A 27,266-nucleotide genomic window follows, 5' to 3' on the forward strand; every position below is an offset into this window, starting at 1 on the left:
CTTCACAGTGTATCATCCCGCTGCTATGCTTCACAGTGTATCATCCCGCTGCTATGCTTCAGTGTATCATCCCGCTGCTATGCTTCACAGTGTATCATCCCGCTGCTATGCTTCACAGTGTATCATCCCGCTGCTATGCTTCACAGTGTATCATCCCGCTGCTATGCTTCACAGTGTATCATCCCGCTGCTATGCTTCACAGTGCATCATCCCGCTGCTATGCTTCACAGTGCATCATCCTGCTGCTATGCTTCACATGCTATGATACACTGTGAAGCATAGCAGCGGGATGATACATTGTACTCTCAGCACATTGCAGACCCCAAGGTTATTTATCATATACTTCATATAGTTTTTTAAAATGTACAGAGAAAAACAGTGAACGCACCCAAATTTTATCTGTCACACTGCACACATTCTACTTTGTTACAGATGCAAAATGATCTTTTTAAAAACACAAGTCATTTAAGGCTGTGTTTCCAATCTGAAGCCTGAAATTGACATCACTTACCAGTTTCTACAGAACCCTCATCAAACAGCAGTTAAGCTCTGGTTAACCTGAAGCTGCAATTAGGAATAGATTTTTGTCTTTACTGCCTGAGCATTAAGCATCACCTGGGTGGAGCACAGAAAGGAAAATCTGGCAGGGACAATCGTACACCAGTAACAGAATCCGTCAGATTCTCCTCCCAGTGAAATTAATGGGAGGAAAGCCAGCGGGTTCAGTAAAGGGAAGTGTAATCCTCCCCACAAAATATTCCTCTCTGCGCTTCTCAATACCCAAGCAGTAAGGACAAAATTCTACCCCTTAGACTTTGTGGCCTTAAAGAATCGCAGCTTCACCTTAGCACAACAGAAATCTCCGGTCCCCAAGGAACAGCACATCTTCCAACTTACCCTAGACAGATATACAATATGAAAATTTCATGCAACTGATTAGCTCAAACTCTACATTCAAAAAATTGCAAATCACAACTGAACAGCTAAGGAATGTGTCAATCAGCAAAGTAGCAAGCAAGAAAGAAAACCACCAAAAACATGTTCAAAAATTTATGAACCAAAAATGGATCCTTAGCAACGGCTACCAATTAAAAAAAACGTAAACTAATCAAATCACCCCAAATGTTTTCTAAAAGTCGTTCTGCCATCCATCATGGTTTTGTTATTAAGATGAGCATTTACTACTGGAAATAAGGTTAACATAAAAAAATAACATTTACAAGAACACGATTAAACTTACCAATACAACAGTATTTTTTGTGTTTGAAACGCCTGTAACCATGTTTTCCATTGGAAGCCTATACCTATGCAAGATGTTTGATCCTCAAGTTCCTACAGGTTCCAAAACCCATCTCTGTTAGCTGGTGGCCCAAGCTAGCAGGCTACAGCTCTCTGAATGCATTTGTGCCAACAACTCTAATTTTTTTTTTTTACAGCCATTCAGACATGACTGGACTTGTAAACTCACCCACTCTGGTGCATCAACGGAAAATGAGAATGAATATCCGCAAGGTAACCACTAAATGACCTCGGGTAAACTTAAACACTCCTGCACCCATGCTGTAGCATAAGACAACGTGTGTTACGTGTTACACGTTCCTGTGGTTTTTAGACTGAGCAATGCAACAAGAGATTCACTAGTTTAAAAAAAAAATTGAGGAATTGGCAAATAAACTAATTTTCCTTTGAATCTGAACATGCCATTTTAGATCACTGTCACATCTGGAGCCACTCATTGCGGTTGCTAACATTTCCTAGTTTAGGTGTTTCAAGGTCTGAAGCTTTGGCACCCAGGGAAGTGAAAGGAGCCACACCTGGGTCACTCCTGTAAAAACAAGTCCTTAAAGCAGCTCTGGGGAGGAACATAGGAACAGGGGTAGGCCTTTCAGCCCCTCAAGCCTGTTCCGCCATTCAATTAGATCATGGCTGGTATGTATCAATTCCACTTACCTGCCGTGATTCCATAATCCTTAATACCCTTGCTTAACAAAAACCTATCAATCTCAGTTTTTAAATTTTCAATTGACCCCTACCCTCAACAGCTTTTTTTTTGGGGGGGGGGGGGGGGGACGATAACGAAGAGTTCCTGATTTCCACAACCCTTTGTGTGAAGGCATGCTTCCAGACACCCTTGAATGGCCTAGCTCTAATATCAAGGTTATGTCCCCTTGTTCTGGACTCCCCTACCCTGTCAAATCCTTTAATCATCACAATTAGATCACCCTTCTTCTATACTCAAGGGAATACAAGCCTAGAGAGATGAGATGTGTTGGAGATGAATTTGGATTCATAAATACTAACAGTTCCCCAATATTCTCTTTTAGATAGTAAGGCAAGGAAGTACGTTGCTAGGCTTTGCTTCTTGATTAAAACTGGATGTTATTGTGGATTAGGTGCTTGTATAAATACTATCATTTTATGGATAATTACAAACAGAAGAACAATGCAAAGGCAAACCTGATGTGAAGTAGTAGGGAGGTAGCTCATGGCTGCTTCCAAACTTCCTTGTGCTGCCAACAAGCTGGCATACTGTGTGAGCTTCTTCGCAAAGACTGGGCCCTCTGCAGCCATGTCTGTGCCCTGGAGTAACTCAATCGCCTTCTGCAAGATCATAATCTTTTCCACAAGGTCCTGATGAGAAGGAGAGAAAACATGACTGAAGCTAAAGTGTTGATCACTGGGTTCACCACCAATTCTGCAAGATTCTGAAGTTCCGGCCTGTAGCTCGTCACATAGGGACTTTGGATAAGTATTCAAATAGATTGTGAGCAGGATAAAGATCGTTCACCATTCATTAGCAAAACACTACATCACAAGGGCTTACTATATTGCCTTCGAGTTTTAGTTTTGTGCTCAAAGTGGGGGAAGGTGTCAGTTTTGGGAAATGGAATCCTTTTATGCCCAGTGTCAGCATGAAGCATTTTCAGTTCAGGTACAGTGCAAATTCAAGAGAGAGAAAATTCCTCAATGCTCAGCCTCAACATTGTGCCATAACCTAATACAACAGTTTCCTAACTCAGTCACCCTTAAGTGCCATCAATGTGAGACACATAATTTAGTGCCAACCTGCAGCAGATTTCAATTTCAGACCCATGCGACTGCTCAAACTAATTTCATACAGCAGCCTTGCAGGTGGTAGAAAGACTGATAGAGAGAGCACACACACAAGAGAGAATGGGAGCGAGAGTTAGAAAGAGAAAGAGAGAGCATGAGAGTGAGTGCTCGAAAGAGAGCGAGAGTGTGCGAGAAAAGGCGATGGAGCAAGAGCGAGGAGGGCAACCAGGGAGCAGGAGGGGTCGGCAGAGGGAGAGGATGCAACAGAGCGAGGGAGGGAGTCAATGGGTTGGGAGTGACGGGGGATGCAGTGGCAGGAGGACGAAGGTGGGGGGGTGGGAGGGAGAGTTGACAGAGAATGGCAGGGCTGGGTGACACCAGAGAAAAAAGGAAAGAAGGAAAGAACATTATGTTCACTCACTTCACCATGCAGTCCCTCAAATATATGATCGTAAATACAATGTACAAAATTGATTTTAAACACAGATATGCTCTTAATTTACTAAGGATTTAAGAAGAATATGCAGTTAAATCCAACCCTGTTTGGTCCACCATGGATTTAATTCTGGAAACTGCAGATAATGTATGTCGTACAAGAACACAGCAACCCAGAGATCTGAACAGCAGGCTCCTACCTCTAGTGCGAGTGGAGTCGAGCTTTCATGAGTCTTCACCCAGCATTCTACCAGTTTCTCAACATTCCCGGAACAGATGTAGCAAAGGCACGCCTGCATGCATAGCTTCTCCTCATTCTCCATTTCTAGGCGGGATCCGAGGGTATCTAAGGAAGGGAAGGACCCCAAAGGATTCAACACTGGTTACTGAAGTGCAAATGTTTGCTGAAAACACTTCTACTTTGTACATTTTAAAACCATTTTTTGATTGATGAGGAAGAGGAGGGATCAGAGGACATTGCCAGTTACTTTATAGGTGATGTTCAGATTAGCTATAATAATTTTTCCATTCATAATCATTGATTTTTGCACCACTACAGTGAATCGGCAGTGCCCAAGCACCACACAGGTACAAATGATCTGTAATAAATAGCTGCGTGCTGCACTGATTCATCAACTAATTTGTTACAGTTTTATTTTGCCCAGGTTACACTCTTCTCATGGTTAGAGCTCAAATTAAAGCACATTCTCCTCTAAATTCCATCCCGTTAAAAGTAATGAAGCACTAACATTTTACAATTCAGGTAAAGGTAAGCTCTCTTGAATATTTAATTGTAAATTCTCAATAGGCTGATATTATTGAGGAGCGAATAAAATGACTTGGGAAAGGTTATTCAGAGTAGGAATTAGCTCCTCCCTTAACCTGGGACAAAACACTATCACTTCTCAATAAAGTAGGCACGTGAAACTTTGGTACCACTTGAACGCTGAAAAATACCAAGCAGTACAGTTATGGATTTTGTCCTTCCAAACATGGACTGCACCGGGAGATGATTGAAGTACTGGTGGTTACAGGAGTGTCAATGAGTGTCAATAATTCAGGTTATGAAATGAGAAATGTATTGCCCATTAAAGCATTATTAGCTCAAATGCATTTTCTCCTATAGTGTACTGGTATCAATACATGAAATATGCCGACTGACAACAATGGACATATTTTACTGCAACTAGTATCATACTAATAGATCAGTCCATTCAAATCACAAAATAACAGTGGTATGGTGCAACTCAGTTTATTTTGTGAATAGCTAAGCCATACGGACCAGGAAGATCCCAGGTTCAATCCTTGACCTCAGCCAAAGCAGTAAGAGGGACCATACAATTGGCCTTTGCACCCTGTGTACGGAAAGGAAAAATCAGTCATGGTCTCCACACCTCAATGCTATCCAGTGATTGCTGCCTTCAGTGCCTGTTTTACGTATGTCAGGCGAGGACTGGTCCCAACCATGACTGAGATGTCTCTGTGGTCAAATTACCTGTAAACGCTCACTAGCAACAATCAGAGTTAAATACTGGCCATTTAGGTGAGGGGTGCCTGGATCTCTAGAACGGTTGCAAATAAAGAAGCAACCCCTTAAAAAGAGTATGGGATTGGAAAAAATTGGCAAGAAGAAAATAATATAAAAGAGATATGAAGTAGTGAACCTACCACATAGTATGGGGAACACCTCTGGTTTGGCGTAAGTCAGAAGAGCAGCCAAAGCTTCTTTCCAATTATCCAAGTCACATGACTCTACAATATCCCTCCAATTGTGGGTGACTACAGAAGACACGAGCTGCAACAGGACATTTACTACATTCAGTATTCCTTTAACTGCAAGAGAATCAAGCATGGTAACATCTGGAATTTGTACTCAAGCGTTGCTTAAAATGGTATTCCTTATTGGCTTGCTTAGGTTGCAAAGCCTGCAGTTAAATGGATTCTATCGTTCAATGCAGCTGCTGAAAACTGTTTAAATGCTAATGAAACAATGTTTTAGACAGGCCCAATGAATCACTAAGATCAATTTGTGCAACATAACGATCAATGTGCAATCCTGCGTGTTCTTTGCCTTCATTTAAACTAAACATTATAAGCTTTAGGGTAAAGTTGAACATACTACACTATCCTGTATCCTCCTTGTCCCTTAGTGTAGATGTACTACCATGACACATGTACCTCTATACTTTGCATGTTATTCCAATCACTGTGTACTTTTCTGCCTCATCAATGAGGTAAAAGCATTTAAAATCGATCACGGCAACGGTTACAATAGAGGATATAATGTTGGTAATGTTATTGATTGCTTATTTACATTCTGCACGGACATCACAACCATTAAAATCTTCCCACATTGGGTGATACACGAGAGGGAGGGAATAGCTCTTTCCCCCCCCTACTATGGACACTCAGTGTCAGCATCAGGCACTTCCAGTTCAGGCACTGCACAGGCCAGATGAAGAGTACTCCAAGGTCAGGCACAACACAGATCAGATACTCAGTGAATCTACTTGAACCCTGCCCCAACGAAGTGCTTCACTCCCACCCCCCAACCCCCCCATAAAAAGAGCAACCACCCCTCCTGCACTAGTTTAACGTTTTCCATTAGCTACACCAGCCCACTTTGTGACCTCAGTGAGATTGCCACGTTGATGTAAGTAGTTTTGTATTGAGATTGCCTTAATGCATTTCACTTCGGAGCCTACTAGCTGAAAAAGACTTTCATCCCATCAGCCTGAGACAGATTCAAACTCAATTCCCAGAAGTAAGAAGGGCTAAAACATGTCACTTAGAAGGTGCTCCACAGATTGTTTCTTTCTGAACAGCGTTTTGAATATGTTAATGCCTGTACATTTTCAAATGAACAAGGATGTATGTGTTTTGCAGATTGAAGGGACATTTACCCTTGAAATTTTTGTCTTTCTTTTGGCAAAGTATCTCTTCTGCGTTTGTGCAAGGAGCTCTTCTCCCCCAGCAATAGCGAGAATGATGGCATCAGCAAAACGATCATCTTTCAGACACAGCTCAACAGCACCTTCAAAGTTACCTATTAGCAAGGCTTGGCTGATCAATCCATCAGTATCTGAAAAATACATACATTATTCCTTCAGCAAGTGGGCCTATAATTGCTCTACTGTAAGAACAATGCAGCAACTAGTGAGGTTACAGTAGTTCCACAATATACATGGGACATAACCAAGGCTCCATAGAAGACAGGACAGCTTGCATTTATATAGCCACCTTTAATGTAGAAAACCATCCCAAGGCACTTCACGGATGAGTGAGGAAAAAGATACTGAGTGTCAGAGGAGGAATATTAAGAGAGGTGATCAAAAGTTTGATTGATTGAAGAGGTGTGTTTTAAAGACGATCTTAAAGGAAGGGAGGGAGGTGGAGGGGCAGAGAGGTTTAGGGAAGGAATTACAGAGCATGGGTTTTGATGGTTGAAGGCATGGCCGCCAATGGTGGGGTGAAAGGTTGGGGGGGGGGGGGGCAGGGAGGGGGCACACAAAAGGGCAGAGTCCAAGGATCAGAGAGCTGGAGGAGGTTACAGAGATAGGGAAGGGTGAGGTCGTGAAGGGATTTATACATATGGATGATAATTTTAAGCATTGGAAGATCAGGAGCCAATGTATGTCAGTGAGGACAGGAGTGACAGCTGGCAGGACTTGGTACGAGATAGGCAGAAGAGTTTTGGATGAGCTGAAGTTTATGGAGGGTAGAGGATGAAACGCCAACCAGGAGAACTTGTCCAAATGGAGGGTCCCGCCTGGAGAAAATGTATGAAATGCTTTTCATCGTCTGGAAACTTGACAAATGGTCATGTGCACAGGCCCCTCCGAGCGGCATGGTGTCATCGCGTGTACTTTATGGAGTCATGACATTAACAGACTTCAGACCGATCAGAAACCCGGGGGTAAGATCAGGTTTTGAATGAGCAGCGTATGTTGGCTCTCCGAACCCAAACCAAGCTAGGGAGCTGCTCGCTGTCAGTTTGCTTAGTGACGTATAAATGCACTGCTAAAATTTACCAACACATAGATGAACAAAACTAGGTAATGGTAGCACTCTAGTGGTTATCCACCACTTACGCTCGTTTCTTTTTAATCCAATTAAAGCACAATACAGGACCAGAATTCTTCAGGTGAACAGTCTCTCATTAGGGACTGGCTGCATGCCTTCTCAGGAGCAGATAATGCTACGTCCTAATCAGGGCGATGAGTGGGATTCACAATCTCACATAAAAAGGGCCATTTTAATTCTCCTTCCTACTCCCACTCTGACCTCCCTGTCCTCGGCCTCCTACACTGTTTCAATGAAGCTCAACGGAAGCTTGAGGAACAGCACCTCATCTTTCGATGAGGCACTTTACAACCTTCCAGACTCAACACTGGTTTCAATAACTTCAGATCATAATCACTACTCCAATTTTTTTCGGACTGCAAATGCTGGTAATGGTTCTGCTGTTGCCATTTACAGCTCCTCTAGACCCATCTTTTCTTTCTTTACTTGTTCCGTTACCAGCCTCCTGGCCTTGCACCATCCTCCCTTTTGTCATTTAATCACTCCTGCCCTCCATCCTATCAGAGACCTTCCCTTTTGTTCTTTCCTCCCCTCCCCCTGACTTTGTACTTAAAAACTGTTAAATCTTTCACTTCTTCCAGTACTGATGAAAGGTCATCGACCTGAAACAGTTAACTCTGCTTCTTTCTCCACAGATACTGCCTGGCTTGCTGAGTATTTCCAGCATTTTCTGTTTTTATTTCAGTTTTCCAGCAACCTCAGTATTTTGCTTTTCACCAAAAATAATAAATGCTCTCCCCACAGAGAAGCGGAATATCCCAAGTTCAATTTCCTCTGTGCCGAGGTAGCTAAACTCAGCCAGTGCAGTAGTTGGGATGTTACAATTGGCCTCAACACCCCTGAATTAGGGAGAGAGGGAAGTCGAAGCAATTATCCAGGGGTCTGGCCTTCTGGCTACTATTCAGCAGCACCTGCTGGAAAATGCACTTGTGTGGCCATCAGGTAAGGACAGGATCAAGCCCAAGTAGCCTGCTTGGCTGCTCATTGCCGAGGCTCAAAGATGAAGAATTACCACTTGAGCAAGGCACTGGAGGGCAGCCAGCACCTGTAGGGCTTGGCCCCCAGCCTAAATCCATGCCTTCAGGAGAAAAAGTAGTGGGATTGGAAACGGAGCAAAATAAACACATCCTTTCTTACAAAGGCAATTCCAAAATCAGATTGCAATTCTTGGGTTTGTACAGTTATATCAAAATGCTTTGTTTGAGAATCATCCAGTATTTACCTCCCGTCACAGGGATTTCAAACACGGGCCTTTCCCCTGGAACATTGTCAAAGAAGTCAGAAGTTGACGAGGCATCCCCTGCTGCTATGGACTCCTCAGAGCTCGAACTCTGGAAAGGCAAATTGAACAAAAATACAGAAGTCACTGCCTTGATGGATACAAGATGTGTTAGCCCCTGAATAAAGTTACAAAATATACACATTCGTTCATTACACTAGAATACATAAAGCTTCTTAACCACATATGACTAGATTACAAAGGGTTGTGTTCTCTTTTTGAAAGGTGTTGTAAATGAAATTTTTGCATTAATAGTATTTAAACCGCACAGAAACTGGATCAGATTTGGCAGTGTTCATTTACTCCAGGTGTTTATCATCACAAAATTTGTAGTGGATTGTGTTCACACCTTCATTCAATGGGGCATCAAACAACATGCAAGCAGTTCAGTGTTTTTTTTAAATCCTTCTGTTGCTTATAATAAGAATTTTGGCATCACCAATATATGTAACTCTAAGTAATACTGAACATCTACACACACTAACAACAAGCTCAGACAGTTTAAACTTACATACCTTTATGAATTCTGCCTTTCTGATATTATGTATACCTGCCAATACTTTTAGGCATTTTAGCCAACAGAGATTCTAAGCCTAATGCGTTTTCATCTCATTCCGAGATGCTGGATTGCTCCTGTTGCCCCGCCTGCTGGCAACAATCAGGTACTACATGACAATATAAATATAGTTGTGGTTTTAAGAATTGTTTAAGATTCTTTCCAATTACTCCCTCCTTCCTAACCCCTTACTAAACTTCTTTCTTACTTTCTCATATTCTTTCTTATCATGCCTGCTTCAGCAATTTTAGGCTTGTTTATAATCTATTTTTCCACTGCTTTTCATAGAATCATAGAAAATAGGAGCAAGAGTAGGCCATTCGGCCCTTCGGGCCTGCTCCGCCATTCAAAATGACCATGGCTGATCGTCTAACTCAGTACCCTGTTCCCGCTTTTTCCCCATATCCCTTTAGCATTAAGAAATATATCTCTCTCCTTCTTGAATATATTTAATGACTTGGCCTCCACTGCCTTCTGTGGTAGAGAATTCCACAGGTTCACCACCCTCTGAGTGAAGAAATTTCTCCTCATTTCGGTTCTGAATGGCATGGCCCGTATCCTGAGACTGTGACCCCTGGTTCTGGACTCCCCATCCATCGGGAACATCCTCCCTGCATCTAGTCTGTCTAGTCCTGTTAGAATTTTATATGTTTCGATGAGGTCACCTCTCATTCTTCTAAACTCTAGTGAATATAGGCCTAGTCGACCCAATCTCTCCTCATAAGTCAGTCCTGCCATCCCAGGAATCAATCTGGTAAACCTTCATTGCACTACCTTCATGGCAAGGACATCCTTCCTCAGATAAGGAGACCAAAACTGCACACAATACTCCAGATGTGGTCTCACCAAAGCCCTGTACAACTGCAGTAAGACATCCCTGTTCCTGTACTCAAATCCTCTTGCAATGAACGCCAACATACCATTCGCCTTCCTAACTGCTTGCTGCACCTGAATGCTCGCTTCCAGCGACTGGTGTACAAGGACACCCAGGTCTCGTTGCCCCTCCCCTTTTCCCAATCTATCACCATTCAGATAATAATCTGCCTTTCTGTTTTTACAACCAAAGTGGATAACCTCCCATTGATCCACGTTATACTGCATCTGCCATGTTCTTGCCCACTCACCCAACTTGTCTAAATCACATTGGAGCTTCTTTGCATCCTCCTCACAGCTCACATTCCACCCCAGCTTTTTGTCGTCTGCAAACTTGGAAATGTTACATTCCGTTCCCTCATCCAAATCATTTATATATATATATTGTGAATAGCTGGGGCCCAAGCACTGATCCCTGCGGTACCCCACTAGTCACTGCCTGCCACCCGGAAAAAGACCCGTTTATTCCTACTCTCTGTTTCCTGTCTGTCAACCAATTCTCAATCCATGCCAGTATATTCCCCCCAATCCCATGCGCTTTAATGTTGCACATGAACCTCGTGTGGGAGCTTATCAAAAGCCTTCTGAAAATCCAAGTACACCACATCCACTGGTTCTCCCCTATCTATTCTATTAGTTACATCCTCAAAAAACTCCAGTAGATTTGTTAAGCATGATTTCCCTTTCATAAACCCATGCTGACTTTGTCCAATCCCGTTAATGCCTTCCAAGTGTTCTGTTATCACATCTTTTATAATAGACTCTAGCATTTTCCCCACTACTGATGTTAGGCTAACTGGTCTGTAATTCCCTGTGTTTTCTCTCCCTCCTTTTTTTAAATAGTGGGGTTACATTTGCCACTCTCCAATCTGTAGGAACTGTTCCAGAGTCTATAGAATTTTGGAAGATGACCACCAATGCATCCACTATTTCCAGGGCCACTTCCTTTAGTACTCTGGGATGTAGATTATCAGGCCCTGGGGATTTGTCAGCCTTTAGCCCCTTTAATTTCCCTAGCACTATTTTTTTATTAATACTGATTTCCTTCAGTTCCTCCCTCTCACTAGACCCTTGGTTCCCTAACATTTCTGGGAGGTTATTTGTGTCCTCCTTTGTGAAGACAGAACAAAAGTATGTGTTTAATTGTTCTGCCATTTCTTTGCTCCCCATTATAATTTCCCCCATTTCTCACTGTAAGGGACCTACATTTGTCTTCACTAATCTTTTTCTCTTGACATATTTATAGAAGCTTTTACAGTCAGTTTTTATGTTCCCTGCTGGTTTACTCTCATACTCTATTTTCCCCCTCTTAATCAATCTCTTTGTTCTCCTTTACTGAATTCTAAACTGCTCCCAATCCTCAAGCTTGCCGCTTTTTTTGGCAATTTTATATGTCTCCTCTTTGGATCTAACACTATCCCTAATTTCTTTTGTAAGCCACGGTTGAGCCACCTTTCCTGTTTTATTTTTGAACCAGACAGGAATGAGTAATTGTTGTAATTCCTGCACACGTTCTTTAAATATTAGCCATTGCCTATCCACCGTCATCCCTTTTAGTAAAGTTCCCCAATCGATCCTAGCCAACTCACACCTCATACTTTCGTAATTTCCTTTATTTAGATTCAGGACCCTAGTTTCGGATTCAACTACTTCACTCTCCATCTTAATGAGGAATTCTATCATGTTATGGTCACTCTTCCCTAAGGGACCCTGCACAACAAGACTGTTAAATTAATTAATTGTTAATTTCGAAACTTGTAATTTTTTTTAAATGGTATATATTTATTTTACAACTTTGCAATCTGCTTTTAAAAATTTCATTATTTATGTATAGTCCTGAATGCCAATTTCTATTTCCACTTCATCTAGCTCACTCCTCAACTTTTCAAAATCTGCCATATTCCAATGAGTATGATCAAAGATAAAAACTAAAGTAAGGTGGGTAGAAACATAGAAACAGGAGTAGGCTATTCAGCCCCAAGGTATTCATGTACTTAAATCACTAAATGCTAGTGCACAAGTACAAAAAGTAATCAAAAACTAATGTTGGCCTTTATCTCGAGGGGTTGAAATTTAACAACGAGGAAGAGATGCTTCAGTTGTACAGAGCCTTGGTCAAACTCCATCTGGAGAATGGCACTCAGTTTTGGGCACTGCACCTCACGAAAGATACATTGGCCATGGAAGGGGTATAGTGCAAATTCACCAGAATTATACCAGGACTTAAAGGGTTAAAGTATGAGGCTAGGTTGTATAAATTTGCCTTGTATTCCCTTGAATTTAGAAAGTTGAGGGGTGATGTAATCAAGGTATTTAAATGACTAAGGGATTCAACTATTTCCTCTGGTGGGGGAATCCAGAACAAGAGGGCATAATCTTAAATCATAAATCACAGCTGGGCCATTTAGGAGTGAAATCGGGAAGCACTTTTTCTCACAAAGGGAAGTGGAAAGCTTTAACACCCTGCCCCCAAAAGACTGTGGATGCTGAGTCAATTGAAATCTTTAAGACTAAGATCGCTAGATTTTTTTTGTTAGGTAAGGGTATCAAGGGAAATGGATAAATGGTGAGTAATGGAGTTGAGATACAGATCAGCCATGATCTAATTGAATAGTGGAACAGGCGCGAGGGACTGAATGGCCTACTCCTGTTGCTATGAATGTTTCCGGTCAGCATCAGTAACTGGAATAGCCAGTTCAAAGAGCAGTTCACGTACCACTACCTTAACCGCCAGTGAAAGTCTGCATTGCAGACAATACTGAATCTATCGCAGCTTGAACATTTGCATCATGAGTTCACATGTCAGCTTTAGTTAAACTGTGACAACAGTAAACCATTTGTCTGGCAAAATACAGTGAATACAGTTCACATAGACAGCATGTATCGCACAAAAACATATTACCACGCAAGTAATAACCATCAAGATCAGTGGAGTTTGGGGACAGTTGCAACTGAAGCAGCAAGTACCTGACTGGAGACACCTGGCACCTTCTGTACACGCTCATTAGCATCCACCTCGAGACTTTTCAGTCGCATGCCGTCACCTAGAGACGAGGCAATCTGAAAACGACAATTCAATGTGGTGACCAATTGGCAACATTCCGAAAGGAAAAATTAAAATAAAGCATAAAATACAGAGATAAAAACAGAAAATGCTGGAAATACTCAGCAAGTCAGGCAGCATCTGTGGAGAAAGAAACAGAGTTAACATTTCAGGTCGATGACCTTTCATCAGAACCCTGAAACATTAACTCTGTCTTGATGAATATTTCCAGCATTTTCTGTTATTATATCAGATTTCCAGCATCCGCAGTATGTTGCTTTTGATTAAATAGAAATGACGATTCAAATTGAGATGAAATGAGAGGAGAAAGAAAACGTGGGGGAGCAAAATAGGGAGCGAACAAGAGTGTGCGACAGAGAGAGAGAGAACAAGTGGGGGAGAGAGAGAGAGAGAGAGAGAGAGAGAGAATGAGCAAAAGCAAGCAAGAAAGGGAGCAAGAGGAGGAGACACAGACCGACTAGATGAAGCGGACGGCAGAGTGAGCGAGACAGAAAGAATTAAGGAGTGGGAGAAGTATTTACAGGACGAGAGAAACACTTGTTTATTTTTCTCAGTAAGCATCACAGGAAATCAAACAGCTCATTTTTAAAAACATTAGTTTTTTTTCCCCTACCAGTTTTCCAAGGATAGGTGCAGAATCATGGTATTTTATCAAGTGGCCTAGGCTCCCTTACACTGATCCTCACAAGCAATATACTTATAACTTCAGTGAAGATTTTTTTACATTTAGAATGCCCCAAGCCATAGTATATTTTTACCTTTTTATCCAGTCCTTCCTTACTGTAGCCAAGCAGATTCAAGTACTTTGTTCGAGGATCTTGTTCAAAGTTTACCTAGAGGAAGACAATTATTTATCTGCGTTAGGATAAAGCTGTTTAATCCATATTAACGTGTTTAACATTTAATTAGAGCGCTTTCTGGTGGTTAAATGCATTCTCCAGAATGGGCACCACATAGGTTCAGGAGATCCCTGGTCTGTGTCAAGTTAGCTGATTTCTGGGGACCTGGTGGAATTGGCTTTGGTGCTCTTGGAGTAGAAGGAGGATTCCCAGTCTGGATTGTTATATAGCGGGAAATTTCCAATGTGTGAGGACAAGATTGCTCTCGGCTCAGATTCATAGTCAAATGCGCTGTTGACAACCTCCGTCTATGCTCACACATGTGGAAAAATCATGTGGGCAAAGTACTGGAGAGCTGCGAAGCAGCACACTAACAGAGGAAAGAGAGAAAAATTTGGGGAAAAGGGGACTAAAATAAAAATAAACTAGAATTACCTGAGAAGGACATACAGGAGCTTCCAGTACGAGGGGCACCTACCTATTCAAAATAATTGTTAGCATTGCCGGGAATTATTTCAAGTCCAACCTTTTGGAGGGAGGGGAACCCAGCAAAATACAAATCAACATTGCTGTCAAAAGTTGGGATGTCAAAAAACACCACATTTTATCTACCTTTAAACAAGCCCAGCATACTTTAAGCACTCTGGTACTTGACAGTAGAACATACATTCATTTCAGAAATGGTATTCAATTACCCTTCAAACTGAAGTTTACACAATATGTAAAACCATAGACTGTGGTAAAATCTATTAAAGTATAATTCACCCACAGACAGCTCTAAAAGCTGATTGTATTGCAACAGAAACAGAATCCTGTCATGCAAAATTTCTGTATTTATCTTTATCAAACAAAACCTTTGATGGACAAAAGTGACTTCAGACTGTATTCCTAAGAGAATATGGTTGATTGTGTGACAGAAGGAATATAATATGCAAATACTATCTGGAAATAGTTATCAGTTTCAAGGTGGGACAGCTCACCTGCTTTGGTAGGAATGAGTGAACAGAAACTAAAGCTAAAATTCGCATCCTTGTGTTTAAGTTCCTCTATTGCCTTGCTTCTCCCCATCTCTGTAATCTCCGAGAGCCCTACAACCGCACCTCCCAAACACTCTGCTCCTCTGATTTTGGTCCCTTTGTCCCACCAATGGTGGTTGTGCCTTCAGCTGGCTTGGCCCCACACTGCTGAAACCATTCCAATTCTCCGTCAGGGCTATCCTTAAATTGCACCTCTTTGACAAAGCTTTTGGTCACCCATCCTAATATCTCCTTCGTCGGCTCAGCATCCATATTTATTATGCTTCTGTAAAGTGCTTTGGGATGTTTTTCTACATTAAAGACGCTGCAAAAATGGAAGATTTTGTTGTTGTAATCAGATCATTTATTTAGCGAATGCCTTCGTTTTTTGAAATTAGTGTATGCAAGTTTGTAACTGTGAGAGAAGACAGAGCTAGTAATCGGTGATTACTTCAACCATACAAGGAGTGTTAGACAAAGTTCCAGTATGTTTGTTTCAGGCGTTGGCCAGTCAAACAACTCAACAGACTCCAAATAGTTTCTGCTCACACCTTGTCCACTTACGTGGTGAAATAATTAATATCCTGATCGAAGGAACCCTGCCTCCAATTCAAAGAAAGCCAAGAAGGTATAATGTTTGCCTGCCTGTTTGACTGTTAGTTTCAATGCTGCAGCAGCGGAAGGGACTTTGCGGAGCTCAAGCACGCACATTATCGCATCGAAAACTTAGTTCAAATAGTCTGATAAAGACTTCAATACTTTAGACTATTTTTTGTTTTAGGAACAATGTTAATTATGTGAATTTTAACAGGCACATTCAGCAAGCTCTGTAACATTTTGAAAGCTGTCAAAGCAGTCTGTACCTTCAAGAAGTTCCAGATGCTCCTTTCAAATTCTGTGGGTGCGATGTTAATCTTGGACTGACAGTAATGGACGAATGCCTCTGACCGGAGTGCAGTCTGCAGCTCATTGGAGCGGCACAGAAATTCTGTTTCCGTAGTAACCACACTGACAAACACTTGACGTGAAACAGGCTGTTGTATCTGTGGTGGTGCAGCTTTCGTGTTGGCAAAAGTGATCAGCTTCCCTCCGAACTGCAACAGTGAAGCAGGGGTAAAAGACACAGTCTGAAAGACAATCTCAACTTCTTTCTTTACATAATAATAAAGGTTCAAATTCTTTGCTTTGCTCGAACAGCCTCTCTGAAGTATTTTCAACCATGTGTTGAAAGACATTCAGTATACCCAACAGATTTGGTCACAAGTCTCTATATACAGATCCCTAAAGTCATGTAAACCCTCCAAACTACAAATGTTGCTACGGTAACAGTTTTTGCCTTTAAGGAAGAAAATTAGTTTGTGTTGATGCACAAAGCATTTTCACTTTACTTCACCAAAGTTACTGATTTCCTAACAATAGGATCAATGCACTGAAACTGTATTTCCTTTATAAGTTTATCACATTGCGAAAATAGTTTGTTCTCAAACCATCTATCAATAAGCTAAAACTATTGTGCCTTGTGGATTAGGGCCAGGCACAATTCTAATGGTAGGAGAATGTGAACAAGCCTGTATAATGTGACACATTTTCTAGACAACACTTTGTGGTTAGGTCTAGAATGCCCCAAGGGAATTCTGAATATCAGAAACAGGCTCCTCGAGAATCTTGGCAAGCACCGTGAAATCTGACTTTTGAGGTTTAATATTTTCAGTGCCAAGGCTGGCACTGGTTCACCGTCCCACCGTTACAGGTAACAGAACATCTCTTGAGCCAACTGGTACTCTGTAGATGCCTTAGGTAATCGTTCATTGGGACTCATAAAAATACCTGGTTTTACTTAAGAACAAAATTCTGTGGAACATTACCTGGAACTATGCACAGTGACAACTGCAGCCAGAGCCGCTCCCTAATTTTCAAAAGTAAACAAGTGCACTGAGCTGAGCTGGATTTTTCTAAAACACAGTGTGGGTCCTCAACAGGGAAAGGAAAATGATTCAAATGTCTGAGTTTCCTGAAATGGTCCAGTTTTGTCCCAGACTGAAGCCTATCACAATGGCAGTCACTCATGTAGTGCAATCATTGCATGCTTGCTGTGACAGTGGCTGAGGCATCTGGTGCAGGCTTACTGCTGTGTGTCCCTGAAGCATTTTCAAATTTGGAATGAGCAGATTTCGAGCAAACTAGCAAAACATATTACGCTGCAAACAGAATTCTAACGCAGGAGATTATTAGAGGTAAAACGAACTGATCCATCAATAATAAAAACAGAAAAAGTTGGAAAAGCTCAGCAAGTGAGGCACCATCTGTGGAAAAAGAAACAGATAACGTTTCAGGTCGAAGATCTTTCATCAGAATCCTGACGAAAGGTCTTCGGCCTGAAACGTTAACTCTGTTCCTTTCTCCACGGATGCTGCCTCACTTGTTGAGTTTTTCCAGCATTCTCTGTTTTTATTTCAGACTTCCAGCATCCGCAGTATCGTGCTTTTGATCCATCAATAAGCTAAGACTGTAGGTGATTTCTCCATCTTATGGATTAGCTTCAGGCACAGTTCGAATGGTAAGAGAACTGGAACAAGCCTGTATAATGTGACACATTTTCTAGACAGCAACGTTATGGCTTATTTCTTTGGGCCTGAGTGGCCATGTGAAGGCGTGAAAAAATAACAACCTACAGCTACTGAGGAAGACAAACAGAAAATGTACAAGGAAATGGTTTGATTTTTTTTAACAAGCCTTTTTTTTTTTAAGACCTAAAAAGTTTACCCGTGGCAACTTTACAACCAAGGATTATAAAATAAAAATAGTCTATGGTGGTGTCATATCAAATAGCTTATGGAATACGTAACTAACTGTTTGGAACTCTGATCCCAAAATGCCAGTCTGGCCAACTTTGTTGGGGTGGGGTGGATGAAAGAGAGGCAGGAAGCAAGTCAATTAAATCTATTTTTCTGAAATCGATTGTTCATACAGGGTCTGGATATTAAGTTTAAATGATAGACTATATCGCCTTTGACGTTTTTTGATGTTGTAATTGAACATTGCAGCTTCCTTGAATCTCTATATGTATGACATTCCTGTTTCAGGTAAAACACGTGACAACTCCATATTTAGACCGCTGGTTATATTCGAGTGCAGGAATGCTTTCACGGCACTGAGAAGATGGAGGCCGGTCAGGCTAGCAAAGCAATGCACTTCACCAATCAAACGCGCAACGTAACAAGGCCCTTGTTGACTCACAGCAAACGATGCTCCCACAGGTCTCCGGATCCATTTGGGGGGCTTTTTCAAAGGAAGCACCACGGTGGGCCGAACTGCCTTCTGTGGGATATCTAGAGGAGGGAGAGTCTGTCCAGTGCCAAATGGGTCCAGATTGTTGAATGAGGAAGAGATCTAAATTCAAAAACAAAATCAAAAAATGCATTTTAGAGCACTCTGGTGGATAAAGCCTGCAACACAGCTTTGAATAGTAGTGAACAACAAACACTTCCAATGGCTCTCTAATTTTCAGAACATTTAATTTGGTCATTTAGTATTTTGTATTGGGGTGGGGAGGGGGGAAAGAGAGTGAATCAGAGACCTCTGGTTCAATGGGAATCTGTTTAATTCACAAAAACATCACTTTGGAAAATAGAAAGAGTGTAGGAAACTCGTCAGAGAGCCAGTGACCCAGGAGTACCTGAAGCATGAACGAATTACAGGCCAACCCTTCAAGGCTGTTTTTTTCCCAATGCGTCACGGTTCTGTATTCAATATCAAATATAAAATCACATGGGATAAGTGTGTTTCTTTTATGATGAAAGATGAGATATCTTGGTTGGAGGTTAATGAGGGACATTAACAGTTTTGCAGAGAAGGGTAACTACAACAAAAAATGTCACAGACCATATGGCCTGTCGGCAGATCTCGGTCACCGCGGGCTTCCTTGAACCTCTATATGTATGACATTCCTGTTTCAGGTAGAACACGTATTTAGACCGCTGGTTATATTCGAGTGCAGGAATGCTTTCACAGCACTGAGAAGATGGAGGCCGGTCAGGCTAGCAAAGCAATGCACTTCACCAATCAAACGCGCAACGTAACAAGGCCCTTGTTGACTCATGCCCACTAAAAACATTTTCCTGCATCACAGCTGGAGAAGGCAGTACTTTAACAAGAGACATATGAGGAGCTCAAAAGGAAGAATGAGGTTTGGGGGGGGGGGGGGTGGGGGTGGGGGGAGAGAGAAAATATAATTCAATGAAACTTACACAAAGAAAACAGCAATGCTGAAAAAAGGTTTTAAAAAAAACTGTATCATTATAGCACAGAAGGAGGCCATTCGGCCTGTCAAGTTCAAGCTGGCTCTCTGCAAGAGCAATCCAACTAGTTCCACCTCCCCGCCCTTTCCACATAGCCCTGCAAATTTTTTTCTTTCAAGTACTTATCCAATTCCCTTTTGAAAGCCACAATTGAATCTTCCTCCACCACTCCCTCGGGCAGTGCATTCCAGATCATAGCCACTCGCTGCGTAAAAAAGTTTTTCCTCATGTCACCTTTGGTTCTTTTGCCAATCACCTTAAATCTGTGTCTTCTGGTTCTCGACTCTTCCGTCAATGGGAACAGTTTCTCTCTATCTACTCTGTCTAGATCTGTCATGAAATCTACTCTCAACCTTCTCTGCTCTAAGGAGAACAACCCCAGCTTCTCCAGTCTATCCATGTAAATAAAGTCCCTCATCCCTGGAACTATTCTAGTAAATCTTTTTTGCACCCTCTCCAAGGCCTTCACATCCTTCTTAAAGTGCAGTGCCCAGAATTGGGCACAATACTCCAGTTGTGGCCGAACCAGTGTTTTATAAAGGTTCAACATAACTTCCTTGCTTTTGTACTCTATGCCTCTATTTATAAAGCCCAGGATTCCGTATGCTTTTTTAAGCACTTTCTCAATCTGCCCTGCCACCTTCAACGACCTGTACACATCTACCCCAGGTCTCTCTGTTCCTGCACCCCTTTCAGAATTGTACCCTTTATTTTATATTGCCTCTCCTCGTTCTTCCTACCAAAATGTATCACTTTGCACTTCTCGGCGTTAAATTTCATCTGCCTTGTGTTGGCCCATTCCACCAGCCTATGTCCTCTTGAAGTCTATCACTGTCCTCCTCACTGTTCACTACACTTCCAAGTTTTGTGTCATCTGCAAATTTTGAAATATAGCACAGAAGGAGGCCATTCAGCCCATTGTGCCGGCTCTCTGAAAGAGGTATCAATTAGTCCCACTCCCCTGTTCTTTCCTCATAGCCGTTTAAATTTTTCCCTTTCAAGTATTTATCCAATTCCCTTTTGAAAGTTACTAATGAATCTGCTTCCACTACCCTTTCAGGTAGTGCATTCCAGATCATAACAACAGAGTAAAAAAATGTCTCCTCCTCTCCCCCTGGCTTTTTTTGCCAATTATCGTAAATCTGTTTACCGACCCTTCTGCCACCGGAAACAGTTTCTCCAATTTCCCATTAACCTTCTCTGCTGTAAGGAGAACAATCCCAGCTTCTCTAGTCTCTCCACATAACTGAAGTCCCTCATCCCTGGTACCATTCTAGCAAATCTCCTCTGCACCCTCTCTAAGACCTTGACATCCTTCCTAGTGTGATGCCAAGAAATGGACACAATACTCTAGCTGAGGCCTAATCAGTGATTTATAAAGGTTTAGCATAACTTTCTTGCTTTTGTACTCTATTTATAAAGCCACGGATCCCGTGTCTTCACATTCTCCTAAAATATCATGCGTAACCCACCACTTTATTTAAAAAGGAAGTGAAAGTTTTAGTTATTTGATAACAGTTAATGCCACGTGCGCTTCCTAAACATTCATCTGCCAACACTTGTGGTTTCTAAGTTCTTCCAACACCTCTCACCTTAATGAAATTTACTTTTTCAATATCTTAATGTAACCCGACTCCTGACAGATTCACATACTTTATCAGCGTGGTTTTGTTTCTGTGCATCCAGACTCCCTCCCATTACAGAATAAACACTGATCCGCCCATCAAAGGAAGCAGCTGAGAGGACTGCAGGATTCCGAGGGCACCACTGTACATCAAAGCACCACTGACTGCTTGTCGGCAGTTCGTAGACCACCTGAAATCAATTGACAGCAACACTTAGTGTATGATCAAAACACAGTGCTTACACTTCAGATTGCAAGAGTTAGGCTGGTGTTACTTGAACCAGAAACAATGAAATCCCATTAATAGATTATCTACCATGGTTTATATAGAAGTTAGAAGTCCTTTACATCATCTAGAGCCATAAAAATTCAGTTCTACTGTGTAAGGCGCATGACTTTTACTCTATTGAATGGGGGCTCAACTAAATTCATTATTATTATTATTATTATTATTATTATTATTATAAGTGAGTCACCCACCTCTCCAGTGTTTGGATTCCAGCACAAGATCCTATTATCTTTTGCACTGCTAAGGAGCAACTCTGCATCAGCTTGACACCACGATATGGACAGAATACCTCTGAATGATAAAATGATAAATATCAGAAATAAAATTTAGTAGAAACTGTACCTAAAAAGAAGTAGCATCAAGGTCACAGAATGAAGTTTCGTCTTTTGAGCAATCGCAAAAGATAAGATCCAATTTCATGCATTGTTGGAGATGGGAGGAGTGGTGGGGGGGGTGGGGTTTACAGGAGGAGGTGGAGGAGACAGGCAGGCAGCATGAACAAAAGCCAGACATTTCCTGGAGCACAAGTTTCCAATCACAAGCATTGGCTATGGCGGATTCACCAAGCAAAATCCAAGTACTGCTTTACAGGTGAGGAGAGAAGGAAAGACACTACCGTTTGCTCTCACACACACAGCTAGCCTAGGAACTTCACAGGCAAGGACTGAGAACAATCACTTATCCACTCTCCTAATTAAAATACAGTATGTGGACAAGAGAAAGAAAATTTAAATCAATCCATCAAATAGCGCATGTGGGTAATTTACAGGCATAAATTCCCCTCTGACAGACTTTGAAACTGGCCAGAATGAATGCAGTGTTTTCCAACCCTGTACTTTCCTATTAAACTGTTTTTACAGAGGTTTTAACACACATCAACAACAACAACAACTTGCATCAGTAGCAACTCAAGTTGTAATAACACACAATCTACCTAGAAAATTGAAATCTTGCACCGAATGCACATCCCAATCAAACTGATCAAACAAGTGTCAATGTTGTTTTGGTAGCAATGCTACTTTCCGGCCCACTGCACAATTTACATCGAACAATGATATTCAGAACAAAAAGTACTTTTAAAAATGGCACCACTCTTAAAAAAATGATTAAACTCATTCACTCCATGTTGCCCCTATACAGGCCTAGTCTTCTCTCTAGATCCTGGGAATTGAATTCAGCTCCATTCCTGGAGCAGGTAGTCTTCACCCCTGTCAGCCTTGCCATTATTTCTCAGCCTCCAGGAATATGCACGTGCAGTGTCGTTCATGGTCTCTTCTGGGGCCTCTTTACTTGCATGGACTCTCAGTACTCCTCACTGCCCGTTCCCATACGTCTGGCCCGAGCCACAGACTTTTACCACTTCTTCCCTGGCCTGAGTTTTGTTTTTGTTTTATCCTTTCCCTATTTTCATCACCCTAAAGCTTTCACCGCTACTTTTTTTGCATAACTTGTAGCGACTGTTTGTCAGATCAACTTGATCCAGATTATTCTTCTTGTGGGTCCCATTCTGTAAATTAATTCTGAATCCTTGCAATTTTTTTTTCAGTTCAAACTTGTGTGTAACAAATATTTCAAACTCCAATAAACAGCATCAAAGCATTGATACTTTCCTGGCCTGCTGAAGCCAGTGATCTTCACTCAATTCCAGATGTATGAAAGGTTAAGTTCTTTTTGATGCTTAATGTACAAATATTTTTTGATTACAGTAAACACATCTGTACCAGCTTATAGATCAAAAGGCAAGAGTCTTGGAGAATTTAAACCAAATTAAAACTGCTGAAAAGTTTCACCACTCCTCTATAACTAAATACCCTGCCAGTAATAAGCACCAGGAAACCTTTCCCTGTCCCCTATGACAGACCAGTGGGATTTCTTGTATTTCACATGGTTTGTCTACTGAAGGAACATTTCAGTTTTGAAAACTTTTGTCTGTTGGATTTCCAGCTTGAATGCCCTTTCCTGCCAGATGGGCCTGCTCCTGCTCTTACTGCCATTGAGATGGGGAACAGAGTTTTGCCTCGGCCTCCGCCATGCTCTGGAACTGTTCTGTTTCTGATGGAGAACAAGCTAATTTCAGAGTTTATGGGAGACTAGGAATACCCCTTCCTCCCAGTAGTATTCTCCACGCTCACCGTGAAAACGAGGGTAGGAACAAGCAGACAATTACGTAAGCAGGAGACAGAAGGGGGATGGATGGGGAGTGGGCAGAAGAACTACGAGGGCCACAGTCCAATAAATAAGGCCAGTAAGTGAGGGAGTGGGCCTCAGAAAAATAAAAGGTAAAAATGGAGGCAGAGGTGAGCAGAAGGAGGAAACAAAAAGAGGATCAAACAAACAGCAAGAGAAATAAAAAAGCACAACAGCTACAAAAACACAGAATAGAAAGGAAAGCAAAACAGCAAGAAGCAAAGGACTGGGAATAGAGACGCTTCGAAAGGTAACATTGCATTATAAATATCACAACCGTAGACTGTAAGAAACAACTGTACACATATCAGTGAAAACACATGAAGTACAGAAAAAGATTCCTTATTTCCACACTTCTACTCTTGATTTCTTTGCAATCATGCTGACACCTTGTCGCTATCACACCTCACAACAGCGTACAGCATGTTCCCTGACAACACATGTCCATCTCCTCACCCACCACACCCTTTTGTTGCTTAAGAAAGCAAAGCTTGGGTATGCACCTGTGTAACTCCATGTGCCTTAGTGTCCCTCAAAGATGTTTAAATACCTGGTGTGATTCTCTAACACTTTGAGGGGTGAAGTGGCAAACCGCAAGTCCCAAATCTGCAGTGCAGGCATTCGATCATCTTCAGATGCAAGAACAAGTTGAGTTGCAACCTCAGGGTTCCAGGCCATTCCAGAACAACGCATCTACAAAATGTCAAGTGAAACCACAATAGCTATTTCACATGGAACTAAACCACAGCTCTAGATTTTTTACTTGGGCAAATTCTTATGCTCATTAGATGAAGGATGCTAGTGTTGACAAATCCCATTTCAGGGATTTAATGTTAGCATTAGGCACTACTAGATCATGTATAGCACAGATTATAAGCTGAATAAAGCTCTTTGCCTCAATAACATGCCTTAACCCAGCTCACAGAAGCACCCCATTATAGAACAGCTCCATTGCCCACAATAGCCACCATCAACAACAACTTCCATTTAGATAGCACCTTTAACATACAAAACTTCCCAAGGCATTTCACAGAAGCATCATCAAACAAAATACCCCCAAGCCATATGAGATATTAGGACAGGTGATGAGGTGGGTTTTAAGGGGCGTCTTAAAGGAGGAGAGAGAGGCGGAGAGGATTAGGGAGGGAATTCCAGAGCTTAGGGCCTAGGCCACCAATGGTGGAGTGATGAAAATCAGGGATGTGCAAGAGGCCCGAATTGAAGGGGTGCAGAGATCTCAGAGGAACGTAGGGCTGGAGGAGGTTACAGAGATAGGGAGGGGCAAAGCCATGGAGGGATTTGAAAACAAGAATGAGAATTTTAAAATCAAGGCATTGCCAGACCGGGAGCCAATGTAGGTCAGCGAGCAGGGGCGATGGGTGAATGGGACTTGGTGCGAATCAGGATATGGGCAGCAGAGTTTTGGATGAGCTCAAGTTTACGAAGGGTGCAAGGTGGGAGGCCGGCCAGGAGATCATTGGAATAGTCAAGTCTAGAGGTAACAAAAGCATGGATGAGGGTTTCAGCAGGCAATCAGCTGAGGCAGGGGTGCAGATGGGCAATTACAGAGGTGGAAGTCAATGTGTAAGATTACTAATTAATATCAAACTAAGGGCAATTTTGTGCTATTGCCATTCACACTGGGGACTGGATTCAGATTGCCCAAACGCATTTCATTGTTAGGATGAAAGTCTTCTCTGCATTCTAATGCGTCTGGAATCCATTAAAACCCAGACCCAGTGTGTGAGCCATGTCCTAATGATTTTTTTTAATGAAAAAGGTGTATTTTTCAGCTAAACAGTTCATTCGCTTCACTTAAATATTAACCACACAGCAATTAAATAAAGCTAAATGGTAAAATAGGTTACATTAGCGTTTGGTCGGTGCACTAGGGGTTAGCAAGTGTGCACTCACCCTGTTGCTGTGATCACTGACTTTGATGATAGGTTCATTCTTTCTCAGGTCCCACACCACAGCTCTGCCACTTGGATGGGCAGAAGCGAGGATGTGCTGCACCTGCCGATTCCAGGCCACACAGCTGATATCTTCAGAAGGCTGCATGAATTCAAAAGGTCCCATTAAAGAAGATATGAAAAGGATTTTGTGAGAATGGTTCATAACTACAGCACACAACTAATCTTTCAAAGGCATTTCTAGTCCTCCTCACGACTGACGCAGCTGAATTTCAGCTGCCACGGTGGAAATAAAGTCACACACACACACACACTTGCAACCCTGACTGCTGAGACAGCTTTGAAGGAAAACTCAACAAGGGCCATCATACACAGCTTACAGTCACGGAAGCATGAAGTAGCATTGGCGCGAGAAGTCACTAAAGAAACAACTTGCAATTATATATCACGTTTAACATTAAAAATGTCCCAAGGGGTTTCACAAATGGAAATAGGCAAGAAAATGGACACCGAGTCATGGAGGGAAAGATTAGAGGGGTGACCAAAGGCCTGGGTGAAAAGGTGGGGTTTTAGGCTTTTAGAGGAGAGATAAGTGGAGAAATGGAAGAGTACGGGGAGGGAATTCCAGAGAGTGGCGTCAAGGTGGTAGAAAGGCTGTGCTACCAATAATGGAATGGAGCAATGCACAAAAAGTCAGAGTCAGAGGACTAAAAAGTGTTGGGAGGGAATGCAAGGCTGGAGAAGATGGGTAATGCTGTGAAGGAATTTGGACAAAGGCAAGTAGTTTTAATTTAATATATTGGGGGACAGGGAGCCAGTCCTAGTCATTGATGACAGAGCTCATGGGCAAGTGGGATTTAAAGCAGTACAGGATATGAACAGTTGTGTTTTGGACAAGATAGAGACCTCAAACACCAACCAGACCCCAAACACCCTCATCCTCCAGTTGGAGTTCTTTTGTTAGAGGGGGGTTGGTATGTATGCAAATCATTGAAGGTGGCAGGACAAGGTGAGAAGGCTGTTAAAAAAGCATACAGGGTCCTTGGCTTTATTAATGGAGGCATAGAGTACAAAAGCAAAGAAGTTAAACTAAACCTTTATAAAACACTGGTTAGGCCTCAGCTGGAGTATTATGTTCAATTCTGGGCACCATACTTTAGGAAGGATGTCAAGGCCTTAGAGAGGGTGCAGAAGAGATTTACTAGAATGGTACCAGGGATGTGGGACTTCAGCTATGTGGAGAGACTGGAGAAGCTGGGGTTGTTCTTCTTAGAACAGAGAAGGTTAAGAAGAAAATTGACAGAGGTGTTCAAAATCATGAATAGTTTTGATAGAGTAAATAAGGAGAAACTGTTTCCACTGGCAGAAATGTCAGTAACCAGAGGACACAGCTTTAAGGTGAATGGCAAAAGAACCAGAGGCGACATGAGGAAACATTTTTTTTTACACAGTCGTTATGATCTGGAATGCACTGTCTGAAAGTGTGGTGGAAGCAGATTCTTTCAAAAGGGAATTGGATAAATACTTGAAGGTGAAAAAATTACAGGGCTATGGGGAAAGAAGCAGGGGAGTAGGACTAATTGGATGGCTCTTTCAAAGAGCTGGCACAGGCACAATGGGCCGAATGGCCTCCTTCCATGCTGTAACATACTATGGTACATAGTTGAGAGCGCAAGTTTATCAGTCTCAACAAGATAGGAAAAGCAACAAAGAGGGAAAAGATTAGGCTAGAAGGAACGAATAAGGTGTTGGGGGG

General features: G+C 42.0%; 1 protein-coding gene across 2 annotated transcripts in view; it reads right to left on the minus strand.

Moving 5' to 3' along the window:
- The window catches only part of sec31b (SEC31 homolog B, COPII coat complex component), a 74,897-nt gene that overhangs the window by 33,721 nt on the left and 13,910 nt on the right, over positions 1-27,266 (minus strand). For both annotated transcript variants that reach the window (XM_067972664.1, XM_067972663.1), the window contains exons 6-18: positions 25,512-25,652; positions 24,148-24,290; positions 21,602-21,701; positions 21,151-21,312; positions 18,437-18,589; positions 16,063-16,293; positions 14,103-14,177; positions 13,248-13,340; positions 8,795-8,903; positions 6,393-6,571; positions 5,158-5,284; positions 3,690-3,835; positions 2,458-2,631 (exon numbers count right to left, since the gene is read on the minus strand). In XM_067972664.1, coding sequence (XP_067828765.1) covers positions 2,458-2,631; positions 3,690-3,835; positions 5,158-5,284; positions 6,393-6,571; positions 8,795-8,903; positions 13,248-13,340; positions 14,103-14,177; positions 16,063-16,293; positions 18,437-18,589; positions 21,151-21,312; positions 21,602-21,701; positions 24,148-24,290; positions 25,512-25,652 — 1,833 coding nt within the window. The remainder of the gene's footprint in view (positions 1-2,457; positions 2,632-3,689; positions 3,836-5,157; positions 5,285-6,392; positions 6,572-8,794; positions 8,904-13,247; positions 13,341-14,102; positions 14,178-16,062; positions 16,294-18,436; positions 18,590-21,150; positions 21,313-21,601; positions 21,702-24,147; positions 24,291-25,511; positions 25,653-27,266) is intronic.

This window comes from Heptranchias perlo, chromosome 36, assembly GCF_035084215.1.
Source record: "Heptranchias perlo isolate sHepPer1 chromosome 36, sHepPer1.hap1, whole genome shotgun sequence".
Lineage (NCBI taxonomy): Eukaryota > Metazoa > Chordata > Chondrichthyes > Hexanchiformes > Hexanchidae > Heptranchias > Heptranchias perlo.